This window comes from Furipterus horrens, unplaced genomic scaffold, assembly GCF_987537825.1.
Source record: "Furipterus horrens unplaced genomic scaffold, mFurHor1.1.pri manual_scaffold_7, whole genome shotgun sequence".
Lineage (NCBI taxonomy): Eukaryota > Metazoa > Chordata > Mammalia > Chiroptera > Furipteridae > Furipterus > Furipterus horrens.
Window position 1 is genome coordinate 45924820 of NW_028327177.1, and position 26085 is coordinate 45950904.

At 39.1% G+C, this 26085-nt stretch overlaps 1 protein-coding gene across 1 annotated transcript in view; it reads left to right on the top strand.

Moving 5' to 3' along the window:
* The window catches only part of NSMAF (neutral sphingomyelinase activation associated factor), a 68420-nt gene that overhangs the window by 24551 nt on the left and 17784 nt on the right, over positions 1-26085 (top strand). The window contains exons 6-18 of the mRNA XM_090283659.1: positions 2215-2265; positions 4788-4859; positions 5169-5216; positions 5321-5373; positions 16722-16851; positions 18386-18457; positions 19972-20080; positions 22047-22223; positions 23747-23826; positions 24369-24459; positions 24552-24615; positions 25556-25607; positions 25711-25831. Coding sequence (XP_090139785.1) covers positions 2215-2265; positions 4788-4859; positions 5169-5216; positions 5321-5373; positions 16722-16851; positions 18386-18457; positions 19972-20080; positions 22047-22223; positions 23747-23826; positions 24369-24459; positions 24552-24615; positions 25556-25607; positions 25711-25831 — 1120 coding nt within the window. The remainder of the gene's footprint in view (positions 1-2214; positions 2266-4787; positions 4860-5168; positions 5217-5320; positions 5374-16721; positions 16852-18385; positions 18458-19971; positions 20081-22046; positions 22224-23746; positions 23827-24368; positions 24460-24551; positions 24616-25555; positions 25608-25710; positions 25832-26085) is intronic.

The following is a 26085-nucleotide window of genomic DNA, read 5'->3' on the forward strand; positions in this document are numbered from 1 at the left end:
CACACGATTTAAACTTATGAATTGTTTATGTTCCATTTAATGTTTTCAGACCAAGGTTGACTACAGGTAACTGAAACCATGGAAAGTGGAACCATGGATAAGGAAGGACTACTGTATATTAGTTTCTTTAGGATTTAGTTTTGCTTCCAAATTTTCTTTTACTGGTAGATTAAAGAGGGTGTGTGTGTGTGTGTGTGTGTGTGTGTGTGTGTGTGTAAAGAATAGTTTTAATTCATGCACTGAATAAGTATTGCATTCAAGGTTTTAGAGATATAGGGAAGAACAAAATATCTGAAGCTCCCCCTCCCCATGTATCTTCTATAATGTCAGGTAGTGATAAATGTCATGAAGAAAATGAAAATAGGACAAAAGGATAGACTACGATAAGGGATACATGTGCTAGTCTAGATAGAATGGTCAGGTACGCCTCACTGAGAAGGTCCTACTTGAAGGCACACCACTCAGAAGGCGAGAGGGAGTGAACCATGAGAAATGGTGTTTCAGAGGCAGAGGGTGGCAGGAGTGAAGCCCTGAGGTCCAAATGTCCTCTACAGGCAGAGGGCGCAGGGAGGGTGAGTGTGCCTGGGCCGTGGATCGAGGGGAGTGCTGGGAAGGCAGGTTCCAGCAGTGACAGAGACCATGTCATGGAGGGCCTTCTGGGCCACAGTCAGGGGTTAGAGTAAAACACAGAAAAGGAAAGCCACTGGAGAGCTGACAGGGAAGGGGCATGATCTGACCATGTGTATTTGTACATCTCTCTGGAGGCTGGGCAAAGGATGTGCTGTAGGGGCCAAGTGTGGAAGCAAAGGTGTTCAGAAACCAGGTGTTCTCGACCAGGATGACAGCAGAACAAGGGTGAAGGGTGGTCAGTGTCTGGATATATTCTGAATAAAAACTAAACAGATGTGCTAATGGACTAGTTCCAAGTGTAAAGGAAAAGAGAACAACTCCAACTAGGTGGTGTCCTTTATTGTGATAGAGAAGCAGGCTTTATTTAGAATGCAACCTCTCAGAGGAGACGTTTGCAGGCATTTAGAATTATTTGTTGGGGCTTCAGAGAAGCAGAGGCCGGAAAGGTAAACTGGAAGTCAGCAGTTTTGAGACACATTTTTAAGCCCTGGGTCTAGAGGAGGTTTCCCTGAGACTGGGTGTGGACAGAGAGGCCTGAGAAGGCCCTGCAGAGAGCACTCAGGAACGTTAAGAGGCTGGGAAGAGAGCAGGGTTGTGAGGAAGACAAGAGGAGCAGCTGTGAGGTCAGGCAGAACCAGGAGCAGGTGGCGGGGGAGCCAAGTGGAAAACTGCGTCAGGCAGAGCCATCAGCTCTGTCACGTGCTCCAAGAAACAGTCAAGAAAGTCCGGAGAAGGGCCTCTTGGATTTGGTGACATGGAGATCTTGTGCATTTTTTATGGCCCTCTCAGGAGTGGTCTCAGGAACGTGGTATGGGAGAAAACCTGTCCTGGGCCTAAGACAGGGTGAAGTTGGCCCTTGCAAAGAGTTTTGCCACAAAAAGGAGCAGAGGGATGGCCAAAGGAAGCTGGAGACCGTGGAGGGATTTTTACTATGGTTTGTATCAAATGGGAGAGAGTGCAGCATATGATCACTGGAGCGAAGTTTTTGGTGGGGGAGGTCCACATTCAGTGCCCTAGTAGAGGGACTGGTTTCTGAGAGTCCAGGAAGAGCCTCCATCACAACAGGAGAGAAGGCAGGGAGAGAAGCACAAGTGCGCAGAGACTGTCAGCTCTGGCAGATGATGGTGCTGTCTGACACAGTTCCTAACATGCAGTGTAAGGACAGGTGGCCCGGGCATGTGAGAGCGCTGTGTGTCCAGGTCGCCTCTAGGGAGGAGGTTTCTTTGTATTAATGAATGTATGCCATGCCACAGCGATTTGTTTTACTCATTTTTAAGAAAACTGGCACTTAGGTTTGCTTCCTTAACCTACTTGGTTACTTGATACAAATAATGACATTCATGAAAAATCTTAGATATTTTATTTATTTAGTAGTAGTTGATACTGTGTTGCCTTGATGTATCTCTTTAATTTAATATTTGTTATTTCAACATCAGAAACTCAAAGCTGTACTAATATTAATGTAAATGCTTTTGGAAATTGGAGATCATGTAATGATTTAAATTCAATTTATAATATCTGAATTTATAGTAACTTATTACTATGAACATTTTTATTTCATAAATATTGATTTGTCTTTCTCAGGTATATTTTATTAAAGAACACAACATTGTTGCACCATATAAAATAGAAAGAGTAAGTAAAGCTTTTCATTTATTTCCATAAATTAATATAGTGCTTTTATACAGTAAGCTTTCGTGACTATTAACATCTTTAATCTTTAATCAAATATAATAATAGTGGGTATTTAAAAACTTATTACCTAATAGTTACAACAGAATTACCCAAGGGAATCACATATTTTAGTCCAAGAGATTTCAATTACCTTTTGACTTTAAAAAATGTGTTTAATAGGCAAAAAAAAAAAAGCTTAAATTACTAGAATAAAAATTGAAATCAGAACATACATCATTTATAAGATTATTTACTAGATATTGTTGACAATTTTTTTGAGAAATATGGGTTATAAAATACTCTTATTTGAGAACTCAATAAATTCAATAACTTATAAATTCTCTTAATTGGGTAGGAGTAGACATGAATATAATATCTGGTTTCCCAGGATTTGTCAAGTAAGCATAGACATTACATTTAACCATCTTGTGTTTTATTTAATTTTTTATGCTTCAGCTTAATGTATTGTAAAGGGATAATTCTACCAAAAGAGAATTTTTACAAGACCTAGAGACAGGGCTAGTGCTCCTTATAATGACACCTCTGTCAATTAGGAAAAATCACCCTCTCTGGGGAAACACAGTCTCATAGGCAAATCTCAGTCCCAGTTCAGGTGTGTTTCTCAGCCAGCAGCTTGTGGAATGCGTGAACTATGACATGCAGTGTGGCCTTTGGGTTTTATGTACCAGAAACAGTTGTATGCACTGGTTACTCAGAAACTAGAAATACGGAGATTTAATTACCCTCAGGTGGTTCTGTTGGTATTTGGGGCAGGCTAGTTCTTTATTTTGTGGGGCTGTCCCTCAAATTACAGCCTATTCCCATTCACTAAATGCCCTAATACACTGTTCCTCCATTGTGTGTAGCACTGCCACACACCCCCAAATTGAGAACCACTGCCTGGGGTGCTCTCCCTCTAAAGGCTCTCCTGGTAGTCACCTATAGTGCAAAGCTGCACTCGGTTCCTTGAAACATTATGTAAAAGGAAATGAGTGAGGTTGCCGGAAGCAAAGAAAAAGTCTTTTGTTCCCATGTGAATTAGAAAACCAAAGGATTCTCAGTTTTAAAAAAGGTTGGAGAGTGTTGCAGATAGTGACATCAGTAATAAGGATGAGAGATGTCAGGTTAGGAAACCCCAGACCCTTGTTTTTCTCATGGACACTTCAACAACCCTGCATGTACCAGCTTCCTTTGTGAGGAATTTGAAAACCTATTAAAACCTGCTGTATTCCAGGTTAGCATAAAATCAGCCCCACTGAAGCTAGTAGGAAAATTCATAGCTCCCCTACCCCACCCTGGCACAGTGCCATATGATTGGGAGGAAATTCCCAGCTCCCAACTTCTCCCTGGGGAGGGAAAGATAGCCCTGGACCATATGTTCAATGTTCTGACTTTTGGAGGCAGCTGCCTGAGGGACAGGCTCTGTCTTGCCCATCTCGGAGCACTGACAGGACCTGGCCTGCGCTAGATGCCTGAGGTCCACCAAAACCAAGAAAGAGCAGAGCCTCCTGCTGCTGCTCCAGAGGACCCGTGGTACAGCAGGCAAGGCCAATGCAGCTAAGCAGACTCTCCCTCAGGGGAAAGAGGAGAGAAGAGCATGTGACAAACAAAATTAACCATCACAACATATATGCACCCAACCTCAATATATGCACTTAAACATATGAAGCAAACTTTGATAGAATTGGAGGGAGAAATTGGCAGCAACACAGTAATAGTAGGAGACTTCATGCCCCACCTTCAATATTGGATAGAACGTCTGGACAGAAGATTAATTAGGAAACAAAGGACTTAACACTACAGACCAAATGAACCTAACAGACACAAAGAACATTCTTCCCAACGGCAGCAGAATACACTTTCTTCTTAAGTACACATGGAATAGTCTTCAGGGTTGATCACATGTTAGGTCACAAAGCAAGTCTTAATGAATTTAAGAAGATTAAAATCATACCAAGTATCCTTTGCAACCACAATGAAAAAAACAAACAAACTAGAAATTCATAGCAGAAGGCAAATTCACAAGTATGTGGAAATTAACACCCTTGAACAACCAATGAGTCAAAGGGTAAACATAAAGAGAAATCTTAAAATATCACAGAACAGACACAGACACAGCATACCAAAATCTGTAGGATACAGCCAAAGCAGTACTAAGAGGGAAGTTTATAGTGAAATGCACCTATGATAAAAAAAAAAAAAAGAAAGGTCTCAAATTTTAAAACCCAACTGTACACCTCAGGGAACTAAAGAAAGAACAGCAAACTGAGTCCAAAGTCGGCAGAAGCGAGAACATAACATAGCAGTAAGTCCCACAGGCTCTGCTCCCTGGAGCTCATTCCTGGGTGGCATGAGGGAGGACACACTGGGCGGATACATACAGCATTCAGCCAGGGATTTGCTAATGCTCTTCACGTATTGTTTGACATGATTCTTTTCTTCTTTTGTTTCTGTTTTTTCTTTTTTTTTCTTTCTTTTGTTAGGGCAAAATGGAATATGTCTTTGAATTGGATGTTTCAGGGAAAGTGGAAGATGTTGTGGAGACGTTGCTTCAGGTAAGCCAGTGCCTCACTCAGGCATTTACTTGGCAGAGAATTCAAAGCAAACTTAGGCAGAAACTTCCTTTTAAAGTTTTATATATATACATCTTACTGAAACCCTAATCTCTTATATATATGAATCATATTTACTTGATTATGTTAAATTTGAAAATGGTATATTAGGAAGAAGCCATAAATGTATCAGGAGCAATCTTAACTCTTAATAAGTAACAGAATGATTGCTATTTTTCATTGCTTCTGAGGAAAGATCTTTATATCATCCGAGAGAAAAAAATAAATTCATGTATATTTATAATATTGTAGCTTCACAGAGCATCCTGCCTTGAGAAACTAGGGGATCAAACTGCTATGGTAAGAGTTTCTAAAGATCTGTATCTTTATTATAAATTAACTTGTATTGATTTTTACTTATAAATACTTATATCCATACTTTTTAAATGATTCTCTTTTAATAGATAACAGCTATTTTGCAATCACGTTTGGCTAGAACATCGTTTGATAAAAACAGGTAAGGTTTGTTTTTTTAAAGTATATTTTATTGATTATGTTGTTACAGTAGTCCCCATTTTTTTTCCCTTTGCTCCCCTCTGCCCAGTAACCTCCTTTCCTCCAGCAATCCCACACTGCTTAGTTCATGTCCATGGGTTGTGCATATAGTTCTTTGGCTTCACCCTTTCCTATATTATTCTTAACTTCCCCCTGTCTATTTTGTACCAACCAATTATGCTTCTTAATCCCTGCACCTTTTCCTTATTTTTCCTTCTTCCCCTCCCCCTTCCAGCTGATAACCCTCCAAATGATCCCCATACCTATGATTCTGTTTCTATTCTGGTTTACTTAGCTGGATTTTGTTTTTATTTCTTAGATTCAGTTGTTGATAGTTGTGAGTTTCTTGTCATTTTAATGTTTATAATTTTGATCTTCTTTTTCTTAACTAAGTCCCCTTTTACATTTCATATAATAATAACTTGGTGATGATGTACTCCTTTAGCTTTACCTAGTCTGGGAAACACTTCATCTGCCATTCTAAATGATAGCTTTACTGGATAGAGTAATCTTGGTTGTAGGTTCCTGCTTTTTATCACATTGAATACTTCTTGCCAGTCCCTTCTTGCCTGAAAAGTTTCTTTTGATAAATCAGCTGATAGTCTTATAGACACCCCTTTGACACCCCTTTGTATGTAACTCTCTTCTTTTCTCTTCTGCTTTTAAGATTCTCTCTTTATCTTTAACCTTTGACATTTTAGTTATGTGTTTTGGTATGATCTTTCTTGGGTCTAGCTTCTTTGGGACTCTGTGCTTCCTGGACTTGTATGTCTATTTCCTTCGCCAAGTTTGGGGAGTTTCCCTTCATTATTTTTTCACATAGGCTTTCAATTTCTTGCTCTTCCTCTTCTCCTTCTGGTACCCCTATGATTTGGATGTGTTGGTATGTTTAAAGTTGTCCCAGAGGTTCCTAAACCTCTCCTCATTTTTTCAAGTCTTGTTTCCTCATTCTGTATTGGTTAACTTTTTTTCTTCCTATATTCCAAATCATTGATTTGAACCCTGGTTTCCTTCCCTTCACCATTGGTTTTGTGTGGATTTTCCTTTGTTTCATTTAGCATTACCTTCACATTTTCCCTTTTGTGTCTGCCATATTCAATCAAGCATATCTGTCAAGCCTGTGAGCATCTTTATCACCATTGTTTTGAACTCTGTGTCTGGTAGGTTGGCTATCTCCTCATCGCTTAGTTTTCCCACTGGAATGTTGATCCATTCCCTCTTCTGGGCCATACTTCTCTGTCTCCTCATCTTGACAGGCTCCTGTATTTGTTTGCCTCTGTGTCTTAGGAGGAGCTGCCCCACTTGTTACATTGTAAGGGGCGGAGCCTTAGGGATTCATTAGTACAGGACAACCTGTTTCACCACATTGTGGTGCTGTGGGGGGCGGGGGGGGGTCTGAGAGGGAACAATGCCGCCTGTTCAGCACTCACCCCTTATCCAGGCACTTCTCCCACTTCCATATGGACTGGCACCTCTCTAACTGTTGCTCTGGCCATTATTCCCAGAGTGGGTGGGTCTGCGGAGGTTCTAGGACCATGGGGGCCCTTTAAAGAAGCAAACTCTACTAAGAGACCAGCAGTTTCTGCCTCCACCCCAACCCCCACTGGTTTGCACAGTCAGAAGCAATGAGGCTTTATTTTCCCTGGCACTGGAACCATGAACTGCATGGTCTGGTCTGGTGTTGGGAGAGCTCCCCAGGTGTCCCTCCTGACTTTTTAAAATGTGTGACTGCACTTTCCGCCGGCCAGTTGCTGCTGCCGCTGTTGCCACCACCACACCACATCCTTTCTGCCCTAGCTTCTCCCCTCCTAATTGTCTGGATGAGTATTTCTTCTTTATTTCTTTGTTTGTTGGACTTCCATGCAGCTCTGTTTTCTGGAACTCCTGGTTGTCTCTAGTTTTGAGGTAGTTGTACTCCTTCTTAGTTGTGGAGGAAGACTCAGCATGTCTATCTAGGCCTCCATCTTGGCTGGAAGTCAAAACAGGTAAGTTTTTAATGATTTTATTTACTAGTTATGAAAGCAGCAGATGTCTTCTGTTTGCCTCGCTCAGCATGTCCACAACTGACGTTACCCTCTGCCTCACCCTAAATGTGCTTATCTTAGAGAGTGGCTCCACCTCAGTGCAGGAGCAATGTCAGGGGCTTCCGCCACTCTTCTCCATCCTGGCATCTGTCCTCATGCCTGCAGACTGATGCTCTCTAAGGTCTTTCTGGACTGTCAACATCAATCTTTTCACATTGTTATTGCGTCAGTCCAGGCCACCATCACCTCCCACTCAGAATGCTATGACAGCTTTCAGCTTGTCTACCTAACTCCAGCTTCCCTTCCCTAATCGTTTTGCCCCATTGTACCTATTGTACTTTTAAAATATGTTCTTTCTAAAGAACGTATTTAATTGTATCACTGTTTAAACTCTTCAAGACTTCCCATTGCCTTCAGCATAAAATCTTAACCTTACTTGGCACACAACAATTTATGTTCTAGTCCTTGTTGACTACCTAGAGTTACTGATTGCTCCTGAATTCTGTGCTCCAATTCTTTGCATTAAATGCAGTTCCTAAGTGTGCTCCCTGGTTTCTCACCTCTGAGCCTCAGTACATGTTCCCTCTACTGAGAGTACTCAACCTTCCTCTTTTGCACCTGGCTCGCTCTTCCATATTCTTCTGATTTCAGCTTAGCTGTCAGTTTTTCTGGAAAGTCTTTCCTGACCCTTCAAATTGTGATAGGTACCTTTCTGAGGTATCCTGTAGGGACCACAAGACTGCATTTTTACTGGTCTAATATTTTTTTAATTTTCTTAGCTTTTCTAAGTATACAGTATATTTTCTGATAATAATTATACTTTATTTTTTAAAGTTTTAATGTTTATGTTACCATAGTTGTTCCATTTTTCTCCCTTCACTCTCCTCCACCCAGCTCGACCCCCACCTCCATGGTCAATCACCGTTGTCCATGTCCATGGGTCTTTCATGCATATTCTTTGACTAATGCCTTCCCGTTCTTTTAATCAGGCCTCATCCTACCCTCCCCTCTTACAGCTGTCTGTCTGTTCCATGATCCCATGCCTCTGGTTCTATTTTGTTCATTAAATTACCCTTATAAGTGATATCATATGGTATTTGTCTTTTACCAACTAACATTTCACTTAGCATAATACTCTCCAGTTCCATCCATGCTGCCACACAGGCAAGCGTTCCTTCTTTTTTTTTTTTTCCTGCTGTGTAGTATTCCATTGTGTAAATGTACCACAGTTTTTTTAATCCACTCATCTACTGGGCAAAGGACCTGAATAGACAATTCTCTAAGGAGGACATACAGATGGCCCAGAGACCCGTGAAAAGATGATCAACACCACTAGCCATCAGAGATGCAAATTGCAATGAGATATCACCTCACATTGGTCAGAATGGCCATCATTAATAAATAAACAAGTGCTGGCAAGGATGTGGAGAAAGGGGAATTCTAGTGCACTGTTGGTGGGAATGCATACTGGTGCAGTCACTGTGGTAAACCATATGGAATTTCCTTAAAACATAAAAAATGGAACTGCCTTTTGACCCAGCAATTCCACTTCTGGGAATATACCCTAAGAATCCTGAATTGCCAATTCAAAAGAATTAATGCACACCTATATTCATAGTAGCACTATTTACATTAGCCAAGATTTGAAAACAATTATACCTTAATATTAACCTGTTCTCTTGTTTCTTACCTTGTTAAGTAGATTTCCTTATATTAATAGATTTGGATTATTTGTCTATATCTTTATCTGCAGTACTACTGTATTAATTACTATAGCTTTATAATTACTATACTTGATATCTGGTAGTTCAGGGCCCCACACCTTACTTCCTTTTTAACTGTGTCTTTACTATTCATGGCCTTCAGCACGTCTATATAAATTTAGAATCAGCTTAAGTTTCATAAAAGAAAGCCTGCTGAGATCTTGATTGTAATTATAATGAATCTCTGTTTATTTAGGTCTTCTGTAATGTCTTCCTTATGACTTTTGTCACAAAGGTCTCATGTGCTAGATTTATTCCAAGTACTTCATATTTTTGTGTTGTAAATTCTATCCTAAATATTTTTATTTTCTGTTTATTGTTGATATATAGAATGTAGTAGATTTTTTTTGTATTCATTTTATTTTCAACAGCCCTGCTAAACTTTGTGATCAATTTCATTACCTTTATATGTAGGTTCTTTAATAGGTACAGAATGTTATGTATGAATTATTGCAGTTTCTATCCACCAGGTATCATTTTTATTTTAGATTTTTGCATTTGTAATCATTCCAGCTTAGGACAAAGTAGAAAGTATTGGTTGAATAGATTCATTTATATATTATTATGTGCTAGGCTTTTGCTAGAAGCTTATGTTTATAAATGAGATTAATTTGTAATATTCTGTTTTATTGCTGTCTTTGTGAGATTTGTGACCCTTAAAACTTGCCCTTAAAGCCATCTGGCCAATGATGTGTTTTCTGTGTTTATGTTTGGTTCTTTTTCTGTTTCACCTGTATGGCACTCATTTTCATTTTTATACACATAAGATATATTAGGTAAGTGGATTGCCCTGGAGAATAGCTTCCATTTTAGAAAGGAAAAGGAATAAGAATAATTAGCTTCTTTTGACCTACTTAGAATACATATTTTCTTTCTTCTTCTTCTTTTTTTTTTTTTTGCTATGCCTGTCACTTTATTTTTTTTTATATATTTTTCCATTACTGTTTATCCCCATTATACCCTCTTCCACCTCCATCCTCTGCCCCTGCGACCACACACTGTTGTCCATGTCCATGATTCCTTTTTCTTTCCTGCTCTGTCCCTCCATCCCCTAACCTCCTCCTACATAATTTTTCTAAGTAGCAGTTTAGACTTCAATCCTGGGCTTCAGCATAACATTATTTTTTAAAGTTCAAGGCCCTGGCTGCTGTGGCTCAGTGGATTGAGTGTCAGTCTGCGAGCCAAGTGTCACTGGTTCAATTCCCAGTCAGGGCACATGACTAGGTTGCACGTCAGGTCCCCAGTTGGGGGTGCAAGTGAGAGGCAACCACACAGTGATGTTTCTCTCCCTTTCTCCTTTCCCCTCTCTCTAAAATAAATAAATAAATAAACAAATAGTTTTTTTAAGTTGCAAAACTTATTTTTTTTAAAAAATTGTTCATTATGAAAGTTTTAATTTATCCAGTCTCCAAGATGTCTAACTGAAGAATTTGGGGAAGAAATTTTTACAATACAAAATGAGATATTCCGGTATTTATATACTTCATTTAAAAGAAAGGTAAAGTTTTGCTAAAAAATACAAGCTTTTATCATATTTCTGAGGAAATACTTTTTATTGAAGAAATACAGGATAACTATATTTATTTTTTCCTACTGCCCATTCTGAAAATTTTAAATCCTTGCAAGTTAAAAGAATAATATAATGACTACAGATACTCTGAGTCACCAGGTGTTAATTTGTTAACATTTTGCCAAATTGGCCTTAGTTTTTACATGTATATGTTCTTAGTTGCTTGTTTTCTGTGTATATACATATACATAATGTATGTATGTATGTATATATGTATGTGTCATGTATGTATGTATAGGTAATATGTATATGTTCGTATTATATATATAATAACATATATGAGTATAATTTTTTCTGAACCATTTGAAATTACATTGCAAGACATCATGACTTTTCACTCATAACTACTTCAACAGATATCTGTTAAAAGGATATTTTCTGACTTTCCTCCATACCATCGGTTCTCAACCTGTGGGTTGCAACCCCTTTGGGGGACGAATGACCCTTTCATGGGAGTCGCCTAAGACCATCGGAAAACACATATATAATTACATATTGTTTTTGTGATTAATCACTATGCTTTAGTTATGGCTGGGGGTCACCACAACATGAGGAACTGTATTAAAGGGTCGCAGCATTAGGAAGGTTGAGAACAACTGCTCCATATCATTAGAATACTCAAGGGGTCGTCGGCAGCCGTCCGTCTCGAGAGACGATGGCGTAGCTTCCTGAGAGTCTATCTGCACCGCCGAGAATGGCTGTGCAGTCCGATTCAGGAGTGACAATCCCTGCCGCACTTGGTACAGGTGAAGGCAGATGGCTGTTGTTGCTGCTGCTGACGCTGCTTCCGCCTCGATCTTTTCTGGACCGCCTCCTCGTTGCGCTCAGCCTCCACGCGTGACGTACCTTGCCTGACCGCGAGCCTCCAGGCTAGGCGGTCGTCTGCTTGAACTTCCCATGTGTTGAGATTGATGGAGCATTGTGTCATGTCCTTTTTGCAGATGTCTTTGAACCGCAGTTTTGGGCGCCCTGTCATCCTCTTGCCTTCTGCTAGCTCGCCGTAGAGGAGGTCTTTGGGGATACGGCCTGCATCCATTCTTTTGACATGGCCGAGCCACCTGAGGCGTCTCTCGCTAAGAACTGCATGCAAACTGCTCATATTGGCTCGCTTCAGCACCTCGGTGTTGGGGACCTTATCCTGCCAGGCGACATGCAGGACGCGTCGCAGGCACCTCATGTGGAAGCTGTTGAGTTTCCTTTCGTGCCTTGCGTAGGTGGTCCACGTCTCGCTGCCATAGAGGAGAGTGCTGAGTACGCAGGCTTGGTAGATGCGCAGTCTGGTTTTCTCAGTGAGGCTGGAATTGTTCCACGCTCGCCGGTTCAGTCTGGCCATAACTGTGGCTGCCCTGGCGATTCTCCGGTTGACCTCCAAGTCGACTGACAGAGAGCTCGAGATGGTGGACCCGAGGTAAGTGAAGTCGTTGACAACCTCCAGGGTGTATCCGTCGATGGTGATGCATGGGGGAGTCCCCGTGCCTTGAGCCATAACATTCGTCTTCGTCAGGCTGATGGCTAGTCCGAACTCCTTGCATGCGTGGGAAAGGCAAGTGACTAGCTGCTGGAGTCCCTTTTCGGAGTGTGATGTCAAAGCTGCGTCGTCGGCGAAGAGCATCTCACGGATGAGCACCTCTTTGACTTTGGTCTTGGCTCGTAGACGGGCCAGGTTGTAGAGCTTGCCATCGGATCTGGTGTGAATGAAGACACCCTCGCTGCAGTCCTTAAAGGCGTATTGGAGGAGCATGGAGAAGAAGATTCCGAACAGCGTAGGCGCGAGGACGCAGCCCTGCTTTACTCCGCTGCTGACTGGGAAGGCCTCAGAGGTTGCGCCGTTGTAGGACACCGTGCTGTGCATGTTGTCGTGAAAGGACATGACCACAGCAAGCAGATGTGGTGGACAGCCAATCTTCCGTAGCAAGCTGAAGAGTCCGCTTCGACTGACCAGATCAAACGCCTTCGTGAGGTCAATAAAGGCGAGGTAGAGTGGTTTATGCTGCTCGTGACACTTCTCCTGCAGCTGGCGTAGGGAGAAGATCATGTCCACTGTTGATCGGCCAGCTCTGAAGCCACACTGGGACTCTGGGTAGACGCGGGAAGCAAGGGTCTGCAGGCGGGCAAGAGCGACCCGGGCGAATACTTTGCCGACGACGCTGAGGAGAGAGATGCCCCGGTAGTTGTTGCAGTCGCTGCGGTCTCCTTTGTTCTTGTACATGGTGATAATGTTGGCGTCTCTCATATCCTGGGGGATGTAACCCTCCTTCCAGCAGAGACAGAGTAGATGGTGGAGCGGCTGTAGCAGGACTGGTTTCCCGCTCTTTAGGATTTCTGGAGGGATTCCGTCGCTTCCTGGTGCTTTCCCGCAAGCGAGGCGGTCGATGGCTTTGCCGAGCTCTGCCGCAGTAGGTGGGGTGTCTAGCTCCTCCATGACTGGTAGGTCTGGGATGGCGTTAAGAGCAGTGTCTGTTACGGTGTTCTTCGTTGCGTACAGCTCGAGGTAGTGCTCGGTCCACCGCCGCATTTGCTGTTCCTGGTCAGTGATGACCTCACCTGTCTTGGACTTAAGGGGGGCGATCTTGGAGGGGATTGGGCCTGTTGCCTTCTTGATACCCTCATACATTCCTCGTGCGTTGCCTATATCGGCGGCTTCCTGAATGCTTCTGCACAGGTTTAGCCAATAGGTGTTGGCACAGTGGCGGGCGGTCTTCTGGACTTTGTTCCTGGCAGCCCGTAGAGCTTGAAGTGTACTGGGAGTGGGCGTGACCTTGTAAGCCAGTAGGGCCTTCCTCTTAGCCTCGATCACGGGTTCCATTTCTTCCCAGTGAGCCTCATACCAGTCAGCGTTCTTCCGCTCTTTCTTCCCGTAAGCAATAATGGCGGAGTTGTATATGGCATCGCGGAGACGTGGCCAATTGGATTCGATAATGTCATCTGCCGCCACTCCCTCGCCGAGTGCATCTTCCATCTTGTTGATGAATTGCTGGGTCTTAACTGGGTTGCTGGCACAACTGGTGTTGATGCGTGGGCGACCCTTCATCTTGGAGTGGTGCAACCTCTTCGGCATTATGCGCACCTTGCTTACCACGAGGGCGTGAAGAACACGCTTGTTAACTCCATAGAGCCACCCACAGGAGGCACAGAGAGATTACTTACCCTCCGATTGTCAACAACTTTCGGCCCAGTCAGCATTCTTAGCGCGTATGCCCCAACCCTCTGCGCCACCACCGAAGAGAAAGAACAGTTCTACCATGCACTGGACGAAGCGTTATCCAAGATTCCCATAAGTAACGCTCTCTATCTCCTTGGAGACTTCAACGCAAGAGTAGGAGCCGACCACATGGCCTGGCCCACCTGCCTTGGAAACTTTGGGAGAGGAAAGATCAATGAGAATGGTCAGCGACTGCTTGAGCTTTTGTGTCACCACGGCCTGTGCGTGACAAACACATTCTTCAAGTGCAAAGAGATCCACCAGGTGTCATGGAGGCACCCCCGCTCCCGTCATTGGCACCAGCTTGACCTCGTCATCACCAGAAGAACGGATATTGGCAGCACCCTCCTCACCCGCAGTTACCACAGTGCAGACTGCGACACGGACCATGCCCTCGTGGTAAGCAAGGTACTCAAGGGGTAACAATTTTAAATAATGTCATGTCATTTATAGCTCCATATTCAAGTCTCCCCATCTGTACCCCAAATGCCCTGTTTAAAATAGTTTACTTTGGGTTAATTTCAGATTTCAAGAAAAGATGAAAACATAGTACAGAGTTCTTTTTCCCCTCACCCAGTTCCCCCATTGGTATATGTTTAGTGTCACAATGCTGCCACTTTTTGTTGAATGTGTTCCTAGATTTGTGATTTCTTTGATTTTATTTATCAACTATTTGTCACTAGGGTATAGGTACACAGTTGGGTTTGTTTTTATATTGACTTTGTCTCATGATTTACAATTTCACTCATGAGTCATAATGGGTTTTTGGTATATTCCATAGTTTTCTGTGTACATAATTATTTAATCTGTGAATAATGACAGTTTCACAGAAATCCTTAGGGCTTTTATTCCTACTTCCTGCCTCATTGCACTGTTGCAGTAATAGATGTGGTGAGAGTAGACAGTCTTGCCTCCTTCTTGCTATGATATCGAAGGGGTTTAATGTTTCACCATTAAAGAATGATGCTAGCAGTAACTTTTTTATAGATGCCTTTTTTTTTTTTCCAAATGAGGAAGTGCCTTTTTATTCCTGGTTTATTGAGAGTATTTTTGATAATAGGCTTAGAATTTTTTTAACTAATTGCCTGCATTTACTGAGATGATCATTTTTTTCTTCTTTATTCTGTTGCTAATATCAATTATATTGATTGATTTTTTGATGTTAAATCAAACTTGTATTCATGGGATAAATCCAACTTTGTCATAATATATTTATTAGCCTTTTCATGTATGGTTGGAATTGCTTTGCTAATATTTTGTAAAATATTTTTGCATTTATGTTCATGAAAGATGTTGCTCTGTAAATCTTTATGTATTTGTCAGGATTTGCTATTGCCAGGGGATTGCCAATATTATTAATCTTTTCAGAGAACCAACTTTTGACTTTATTAATTTTTCTCTGTTTTTCCATTTTACATATGACCGATTTCCACTCTTACAAATTCCTTCCTTTGGCTTACTTTGGGTTTAACATTTTTGCATATCTGCTGTCCAGTCCTGATCTGGCTTTCTGCTTCTCTAAAGATCTCTCTTCACCCTTCAGCCCCTAGGTCCTTCTGTAATAGGTTGGTCCTTCTCCTGCCACTCAACTGTTGTCCCCTTCATTTAGGTTTCTTTGCATCTTCAGCTTTCTGATGGGTTTTTTTAAAATAATGAGGATTGTGTTGCTTATCTAGCTGGATTTTGTTGTTAGTGTGAGAACTGTGAGGTCTTCTTTACATCCTTACTGGAAGTGAAGACTACTCTTGGATCCTTTTGTCTTGTGACTCATGAGGGAGATTTATTTTTAACCCAATTACTTAACTAAGTAATTGCCTTAAAATATTGATTATTTGGTTCTTTCCTCTCTAAATTCTTTTTAATTAGTAAAGCACAAAGACTGGATTTTTTTTTTTTTTTTACTGTTAATAGAATTTCCAAGGAGGTAGTAGAGAAATCATCTTTGATTGGTATTACTGCAGTAAATCCACAAAAGAATACACAGTTGACACTTGAACAACGTGGGAGTTAAGAGTGACAACCCCCCATGTAGTCAAAAATCCACATATAACTTTTGACTCCCCCCAAACTTAACTACTAATAGCTACTGTTGACCTCACTGATAACATACAGTCAATTAACACATACTTTGTATGTTATATATTCTTACAGTAAAGTAAGCTAGAGAAATTAAAATGTTATTAAGAAAATTAAAAGAAAGAAAAAATACATTTACAATATTTATTTAAAAATCCTCGTAGAAGTGGGCACTCACAGTTCAAACTGTGTTTATGGGTTAGCTGTACTTGGGAACTGACATTCAAGTAATTGTAACTGTGTATTTATAGCCTTATGAAGTGTAGTGTGAAATAAATGCTGTTAATGCAAAAATGACCCATGTGATATAAAAATAGGCCTTAATGACACAAAAATAGAAGATGTTGTTAATATAAGAGTAGTTTCAACATCAATTTATTTTGCAAGGAGTAAGAGCTGAGCTAAAGGGTTATTTGGCTTCACTTACTTATCTCTCTTCCCTTCTGCAGTACATAGCCTCATCTGTTTTTTAAAAACTGAATATTCATTATACCATTTAAAAGAATGTCAGTTTTATTTAAGCAACCAATTTATATTACCATTTATTTTGTATTCGATCAGTGTTTAGACAAATTTTATGCAAGCCACACTGTAACTCTCTTAAAGTTAAACCAGAAAGTAGATCAGTTTCTAATTTTTTTTTTTTTCTTTTTGGCATTTGCTTAAAATTATCAGATTCCAAAGTGTTTCTGAAAAGCTGCACATGGAATGCAAAGCAGAAATGGTGACCCCTCTAGTGACAAATCCTGGACACGTGTGCATCACTGACACCAACCTGTACTTTCAACCCCTCAATGGGTACCCAGTAAGTGAAGACTGCAGGGTCAGATGGAGAGCTCTTTTAGTATTGGAGTATTCACCTATACTCTCTTTACTGTGAACTTGACTTTACCACAGTGTTCTCTGATTTTAGAGAGGATTAAAATTACCTCCCCCGCCCCCTCCATCATCTGTCTTTCACAGTCTCCCTGTGTAATCCTAAGGAGTCTGGGTTTGAGCTCTTTTGATCAGTTTTGATTTTGGGGTCACTTGTTCTCAGTGTTGTGAAAATAAACACTTCACCTCCCCATTTTAGTAAACGGTCATGAGAGTTTTATACCCTTCTACTGAAAAAGACAAGTGAAATATACTAAGATTTTGAAGAAACGAATGTTTTATGTATATGTATGCCCATGTTGGTACCATGTTGCTTTTCCTTTATTACCAACGAAATCAGTAGATCTGAATCTTTCCCAATGAACTGTAGAGGTGCTGCAATAGGGCAGCTGTGGGGCTCCTACTGTGATGGTGCAGCCAGTCACAGTTAAGGTGAACTCAGATATCTACACCAAGTCGTATGAAGATGTGTTGTTTATCTAGATCTGGCCCCTTTGGGGAGTGGTTCATTAAAAGAACAGAAACCATAATACACGCTGATGGTGTTTGGCAGAGCAGCTGAAAGAACACGAGTGTTTTCTGCCATAGAAGGCTACACCCTGGAAATTCTCCAGGGTGGTCAGTCATTGTACGTCACTAAAACTTGTAATGCTTTTGGCAAGTGAAAGACGAAGCTATAATAATTCTGTCCACCAGGGGGTGGGGCACACTCACCAAACCCTCCAATAGAAGCACTGCACATTGCTGGTGTGCGTTCTCCAGTGGTGAAATAAATTGGCTTGACCACTACGGTTACTATAGCTTGGGGCGAAAAACTTTTGGAAAAATATTTGAGTGTGTGCCATAGCTTCAGGATTCATAGTATGAGCATCGATCTCTCCCACTCAAAAAGAGGAAAATGAACTTGTCACCTTTTAGCCAATCTCATCACCATTTCTTACCTTGTTTCTCTTACTAGCATTTTAAAGTTCTAGAGAAACAAGAAGATTGCTGTCCTCATAAAGAAAAAATTAGAGGCCCTGCTTTATACTATAGCTGTTTGTGAGCCTTAATACACTATTGTTTTTAAGGAGACAAAGACAGGATTCTAAAAAAGATGAGTCAGTACTAAGCAAACCATTGCTCTATAAAAGAATAGCAAAATTCCTGAGAGGCCATCTATCCCAATCCTTTAATATTCTGTGTCTCTCAACAGCCTTGCAATGACCTGAAAGATGAATGTATTACCCTATTTTTTTGGTACTGAGTGGAGGTAGGAAGACTTGTCCAAGGTCATAAAGTAAAAAAGGGCAGACTAGGATGTAAAACCCAGATATGCCTTAAGGTCTCCCTTTCCGATTGTTCACTTTGTAACACATTGAGAATACAAGATTTGGTCATTTGTTTCTGCTTTCTGATACTAAATATCAACTTTTAACTGTGTCAGAATGTTGACATTTGAGATTGTCTTTTTACTTTTACAGAAACCTGTAGTCCAAATAACACTCCAAGATGTCCGCCGCATTTACAAAAGGAGGCACAGCCTCATGCCTTTGGTGAGTTCAAGTGGAATGTCAGTTTTAGGTGAATGATTGTCCTAGTTTCAGTTTAACCAATGGTTTATTAACTTATAAACACCTATGGCGTGTCTGAACAGTGTATGTTGTGTTGCAAGCAAGTGGACTCTGAGTTGTGCTGCTCTTTCTTTTGGATGAGCTAGAAATTTATAAATAACTGCTTTCTCTACATAGAGGTCGTTTGTGAACATGTATTTGGCTCCAAGAGCAAGAGGGAGAGGGTGTGCTGCCTTGAGTTTCTCACTCGTGTGTTCTCAGAGTTTCTAGGTTTATGCAGGGATAATGTATGCAGAATAATCCAGTGTGACTCGCACCATCTGTTCATAACAGCTAAGCCTCAGAGTAAAATTTGGAAGCTAATACAAAGTTAACTCTTCAATGGAATTTTAGTATCTTCACAGTTATATTAATTTAGCCTTCAGCTTGGTAGGTGAGAGAAATGAATAAAATAACCAGTTAAATCATATGGGCAATTCTTCCCACCATTACCATAAATAAGCATATGTCCATATGTATGTTAGCCCTACATGCTGACCTTGGAAACTAACCCCTAAAAGGTGAGATTCCAAGGTGTTTTAATTTGACATCAATATAAACTCATTTGTTTTCCTTTGAAGATTAACCGATAACCTGGTAGCATTACAAAAGCACTGGAATTTTAAGCACCTCATTGTTGTTTGAAATTTGTGAAATATACCAGTTTTCCTCCCATTTAACTTAAAAGGCTACTCTTCATTTCTAGTGCTAATGGAGGATCATGGAAACATATTGTTAAAAACCTCCTCTGGGTTTGCAGATATGGTCAGAAAAAAGAAGAAATTGACATTAAATGTCTTTTGTGTCCTGGGCAATTTATGTACAATATTTTGTTATCATGACAATCCCTATGAGGTAGATGATGTCCTATTTTATAAAGAAATTGAGATTCTAAGAGTTCATTTCCTCTCTTCCTTCCCTTAAATAGTAAATGGTGAGAGCCTGTGTTTGAACCAAGGACTCTGCTTTCATCATTTCATTGTCTATTCCTGTCCTGCCTCAGCCTCACCAACACAACAGTCACAAAGCTCGTAGTTTTCTTAAGAATAACTACAAGTTACTAGTTGAATTGTTATTATCAGTTTGTCAGATTGACATAATAATTAATTACAAAAGAAAGATAAACATTTGTATTTGAAGAAGATATGAGAAGACATGAGCCAATTTTGAATTCCAAAATACTAAATTCACAAAAACTTTTATCAATAAAAGTATTCAACACCAAAAGGAATTTTATAAAATTTAGAGATACAAGTCTTGTTCCTAGGAAATTTATATATATTTATATGGGTATGCATTACTGAATCAAATTTATAGTTGGAAACTATAAATACAAGACCGACAAGTAAAAAATACAGATGTTTAATTGGAAGGTTTTTGTCATTTTGTGGCTTATATAGCAATTGCAAGATTAATAAAATGCTATTTGTTTTATTCTTTTCTTTCTGAATTTATAGGGCTTGGAAGTGTTTTGCACAGAAGATGATCTGTGTTCTGACATCTACTTAAAGTTCTATGACCCTCAAGATCGAGATGACCTCTATTTTCATATTGCCACATATCTAGGTTTGGTGCTCACCTTTCATTGTATCTACTCATGTGAAAGTAGTTCAACTCCTACGTAACTGAGATAGGATATAAGAGAAGAAAAAAGAAAAATGTTATATCTAGAATCACCTCTTTGTGGTTCTACTTATTTCTTCTCATTAGTAAGTATAGTAGGCAAGATAGCATTTTTAAAACTAAGGGAAATGTAAATGAAGTTTGGTAATAGTTCACTTTCATTGTGCGTTTTAAAAACTCTTATTAAATATTTAAATTTTTTGTGTGTTTTAACAACACAGAAATTGAATGGATTATAAAGACTCCACGTAATTATTTTTATGTCCAGTCATGCCTTGTATTAGTTTATGAAAACCAAGATTCAATTTCTTAATGTGAGACAGTGAGTTAGCCAGTCATATGTTTGTAATCATTAATCGTGGTCTTAATCATGAAGCTAGGAAAAAATACAAAAGGAACACATGAACCTTTCTGCTCAATGTAGATAGTACCCTTGGGACTGAATTTGCTTTTAATTAATATTTCCTCAGTATTTCATGTGAATTTTCCCACTTTTATTAGAGAGAACACCTGTGTTTTTCTTTTCAAACATAAATATATTAAGTTGTATGTCTGAATTATTTAATTCTTGTTTACAGATTTACCAGATGACTAGAACAGAATAATTTTTAAAAATAAATTTTGAGATTATATTAATACTATCTTAATTTCATTTGCTGTTCTGGTGTATAGTGAAGCCATTTATGAACTATATTGTGAAATACTCCCTTAGGAATGAAATTTTTCCTCAAGTAAGAACAGTTTATTTTCAATAAGGAATATATCTTATTTTACAGTAGGTTTAGAGTTTGTTTTTTTCTTCTCACATTAAACTATTCAGTTTAACTTAATGCATAAGTAAGTATAGATTTGGTACAAGTTTACTGTTATCTCCTGCCCCCTGGTTTAATTTTTTTCATTTTATTTTTCTAACTCTAACAAGATTACAACAAAAAACTCAACTGTCATGGTGAGTCCTAAAATCTCAAGTCAGAAACTTGCTATGACCTAAAAAGTCTGTCTTCTATAAAGCTGTTAATTTTCTCTGTGTTTATTTCTAATATTGTTCAGACTTTCTCTGAGGTGTTTGAGAATTAAAAATGAGGAGAAAAACTTTTTCAATTTTTAAAGCCCTTTCCTAGTATCTGATTAGAGAAGAAACTTGGTAAAAGTAAATAAGAATAAATGTTGAATCATTAATGAGTTAGATAAGTTGCTTGATGCAGCCAATAAAATGTTATAAAACAGAAAATTTTGAACAAAATACAACAGTTGTCTCATTTTATACTCTGAAAGGACAGTTATCATTGGCGCCACATAATCTGTGGTTCTAGTTTCCTTAGGTATTTCTGGGGGTGATCTTTTTGGTTCTACCATAGTTTGCAAAATCATGTCTTCCTGTCAAATACCTTTTTTCTCCATCAACAATGTTTTTGTTCCTCACATGAAGAACTAATATAGCTATTGAAAAATTAGCAGTAGTGCACCTCTTCCAGATCTGAAAGAAAACTGAAAGAGTGTTTTACAAATAGTCATGGCTTCTTAAAGGCTTTAAAACTTAAGCATATTTGGAAAGATTCTTTGTTATATACTATCACCTATATGTAATATAGTAAATGCTATATATTGTTATGAATATTTGTGTATTTGCTCCATACTTTTATGTTTCATATTATATATGTCATATATGTGATATGTTTTATATCATATATTTAATAACTTTCCCTTCTGGATCTTTGAGATATTCATTCTTAATGGAAGAGCTATTTAGTGAAAACAAACTCTACCCCACTTTTGTTTTTCTTAAAATGCATTTTTCAAAAATGCATTGAAGGGACTACATTTAAAGTGTCCAGTGTTTACATGCCACATAAAACTTAGCCAACATTTGCCAAGTTGAGTAGTGACCGGTGGGCCCTGTCCTCCTCAGAGCACCACGTGGCGGAGCGCACAGCTGAGAGCTACATGCTGCAATGGCAGCGCGGGCACCTTTCCAACTACCAGTACCTGCTGCACCTCAACAACCTCGCCGACCGCAGCTGCAACGACCTGTCCCAGTACCCCGTATTTCCGTGGATAATCAGCGATTATTGCAGTTCAGAATTGGGTAAATGATACAAAGCTAAGTTTTTAAAGGACAGAAAAAATTCTGTTGTAGAATTATGATGTCATCTTTGAACAGATTAGAACCCATTTTGACTTGATTAGTAAAAAGATTGTCAATTTTTATTTCCAAGATACTGGATAAGTGTTATATAAGTTATATGTGTTTTATATGTTTTCTCCATTGTTTCTTAATCCTGTAGTTTTCCACTTTGAATGTTGTCTCAGATTATCCTATTTTTAAATTTACATTAAAAATGTGATTACCAAACTAGTAAATATTCATTATAGGACATTTAGAATGTTCTGAAATATTTTAAAAAGTAAATAAGGAGATAGAAATTATCAATAATTATATTACTATGAGGTAGCCATTTTAATTTTGTGGTATAAGTAGCTCTCAAATTATTTTAACAAAAATAGTGGTTTTATTGTAATTTTATTTTGTAATATTTTTAAATTATATATTGTGAACAATGCCCTGGCTGGTTTAGCTCAGTGGATTGAGCGTCGGCCTGCGAGCTAAGTGTCGCTGGTTCGATCTTCCAGTCAGGGTACATCAGAGAAGGAAAACTCTGACTCCAAAAAACCTCCGCTGCCTTGCGGCATACCTCTTCAGGGGAAAGGCTAAGGGAGTAAACCCCAACAGAAAATCTGGAGCCGGAGTCCCTAAGGCGGTTCGACGTTGTAGTCAACACCGGCAACTCCTGCGGCGCACCTGAACCCAAGCTGTATTGACTCCGTCTTTCCCTTGGATCCTTCAGCTGCGAAGAGAGGGGGGGTCTGCTGCATGGGCAACAGCTGGCCCTCCATATCACCCTGCCCAGGCTCTGTAGCTTCAGCGTCATCGCAAGATGTCGATTCAACACGGGAGGAGACAGATACCATGTCACTCCCGAGTCGGACTGCACAGCCATTCTCGGCCGTGCAGATAGACTCTTAAGAAGCTACACCATCGTCTCTCGAGACGGACGGCTGCCGCCGCCGCCGATATTGTGAACAATAAATTACTTTTAACAGTGCACTTATTGAAACTTGTACTTGAAAGAGATGCAGATTTTCTAGGAATATGATCATTTATTTCTCTGATAATATTCAGGTCCCCAGTTCTCAAATTATACTATTATTACAGAATAATATATTCACTGTAATTCAAACTTAAAAAGTAAATCATAGATGAAAAATGTGTTGGTTTTTTTGTTTTGTTTTGTTTTACTTGGAATATAGTTTTTGTCAGTAGGCCTTTTTAAAAAGAAATCGATATTCATGGTGTTTTCAAATTATTCTTGAATGGCTGTTGCTAAATGAAAACTCAAAAGTTCTCACGTCTACAGCTATGTAAATGACTATCAGAAATACTGTAATTGTAATGGATCTGTCTCAGTTTTTAAAAAACTTTATTTTTTGGAAATAAATAAATGTGTGCATGTGGATCCATTCTGAGAGGTAATGTTATTAAGTATAAGCTCACTTGCTTCATTTATTCTAATTAATTAATTAGTTTTTAAAATGTGTTTATTTATATAGATTTGTCAAATCCAGGAACCTTCCGGGATCTTAGTAAGCCAGTTGGAGCCCTAAATAAGGAGCGACTGGAGAGACTATTGGTGCGTGGATTTAAGGAGTCTTGGTCTATAAGGAAATTCCTAAGCGATGCCTATGTTTTTATAGTAACTGAAACTCATTTAGTCAAGACTTAGGGGAAATATGTCCAGGGTGATTACGTTTTTTTTTCCCTTATTCCTCTCCCTCTCTGCCTGTTGCCTTTCCCTATGAATTTAGCTGCTCACCATTTGCATTTTTTGCCTACAATTCAGAAGTAGGAAGCTGACCTGATCATGATCTACTAACTTATTCTCATGAAGGTGCTCTCTGGTAAATCGCACAAGAGACTAAAAATCCCTTCTATTCAATCCAGCCCCAACACTGTTACCACTGTGCCAAGAAAACCAAAATACTTATCACAGAAACAGTGTGTTTATTCACAGATTCCAGCCCCCTCTTTTTATCTTTCCATTTCTTATTTAAGAAAGAAATTAAGGGTTATATTGGATGCATGTCATGATTTGTTTTAAGCTTTTTTACTACTTGAGTCAGTTGTTATTTTCATAGCCAACACTTACTAGTATTTTTTTCCTACATATTATAGACACGCTATCAGGAGATGCCAGAACCGAAATTCATGTACGGCAGTCACTACTCTTCCCCGGGTTATGTTCTGTTTTATCTTGTTAGGATTGGTAAGGTTCTTTATCATTACCCAAGTCAGTGTTATTTCACCTGGATTCATCAGTGAATCTGTAGCTCATAAACTCTGATTTTTCCCCTCTAGCTCCAGAGTATATGCTGTGCCTACAGAATGGAAGATTTGATAATGCAGATAGAATGTTCAACAGGTTTGATATAAATGCCTCACCTACCATTTTTAAAACTTCCTAATTAAATATACACAGTATGTTTATTTCAAAAACTATATGTGAGCAAAAATGTAAAGATATACAAAAAAATTACTAATTGTTATCTATTCCTTTCAGGCTTTTTCTAGGGGTGTGTGGGGGGGTGTGTGTGTGTGTGTGTGTGTAAATGTGAGAACATATTTTAAATACAGTTTTCTGTCCTGCCTTTTGTAGCCTCATATTAGATCTTGAAGTTTTTATGTATTATTAGATGTTTTTCTAAAGTGTCATTTTTTAAATTATTGTATCACATCATAATGTATGACAGAATATATTTTAACCATTTCTCTATTGTTGGACATTTAGACTGTTTCCAGCATTTCATTATTCTAAATAGTTCTGCTTTGAATTGAATACAATTCCATATGCGTGTGTAAATATATAACTTTTTAAATTATAAAAGTAATATTTCTTTACCAGAAAAATATCAGAAAATATAAAGAAGAAAATAAAGTTCACTTGGCGTCTGACCATGCTGAGATAATATTCATTGTTAATCTTTGGTCTCTGTCTTTCCAATCTCTTTTAAAGCTCTACACATGTTTATTTGTAATTCCTTTCTGAGATGAGCTATTAAAATAGTTGTGCTAATTTTTTAGTGTGTAAACACCTGCCTCCATTGGTTCAACAATGAGGTAATATGTGTATGGATGTTCGTGGCATGGACTTAGAAACCATCCACCTGGGGCAGTGTTTTGCCTCCATGTTCACTCCCATGTGTGCCTAGATATGCAGATGGATGTTGAGAATTTGAGTAAACGAGGGAAATGAATTAACATAGTTAAAATGTAAAACAGTCCTCTAGGTGCAGAGGAAACACTGTGGTCGCTGTGTCTATACCCTAGAATTAAAATCAGTTTAATAATTTTTATATATTTAGTATTGCAGAAACTTGGAAAAACTGTTTGGATGGTGCCACAGATTTTAAAGAGGTAAGCGGTTTAAAAAGCAAATGATTCACAGGGCTGGTGGTTTCTAACTGCTTTAAAAAGTGTTTGTTGCTCTTCTTTTTTTTTCCCCTCCTGGAACTTTCAGTTGATTCCAGAATTTTATGGTGATGATGTCAGCTTCTTAGTAAATAGTCTGAAACTGGATTTGGGGAAAAGGCAAGGAGGGCAGATGGTGGATGATGTGGAACTTCCACCTTGGGCACAGAGTGAGTACCACCTCGGAGGTGTTGCATTGTAGACATTCTTTTCCTGATGGTGCAATTTTAGTAGTAATTATTTAGTTGCATAGATTTTTAAAAATAACAGCATAATTCTCTACCTAAATGAGGCAATATCAGTCCTATTCCAAATCAAAAATATTCTGGGTCTATGCTGTAAAAATATTGACATATATCTGAGAGACCTAAATGTGGTGAAAATGATTCTTGCTCCACAAAATTTATACCTTATGTGATGGGGG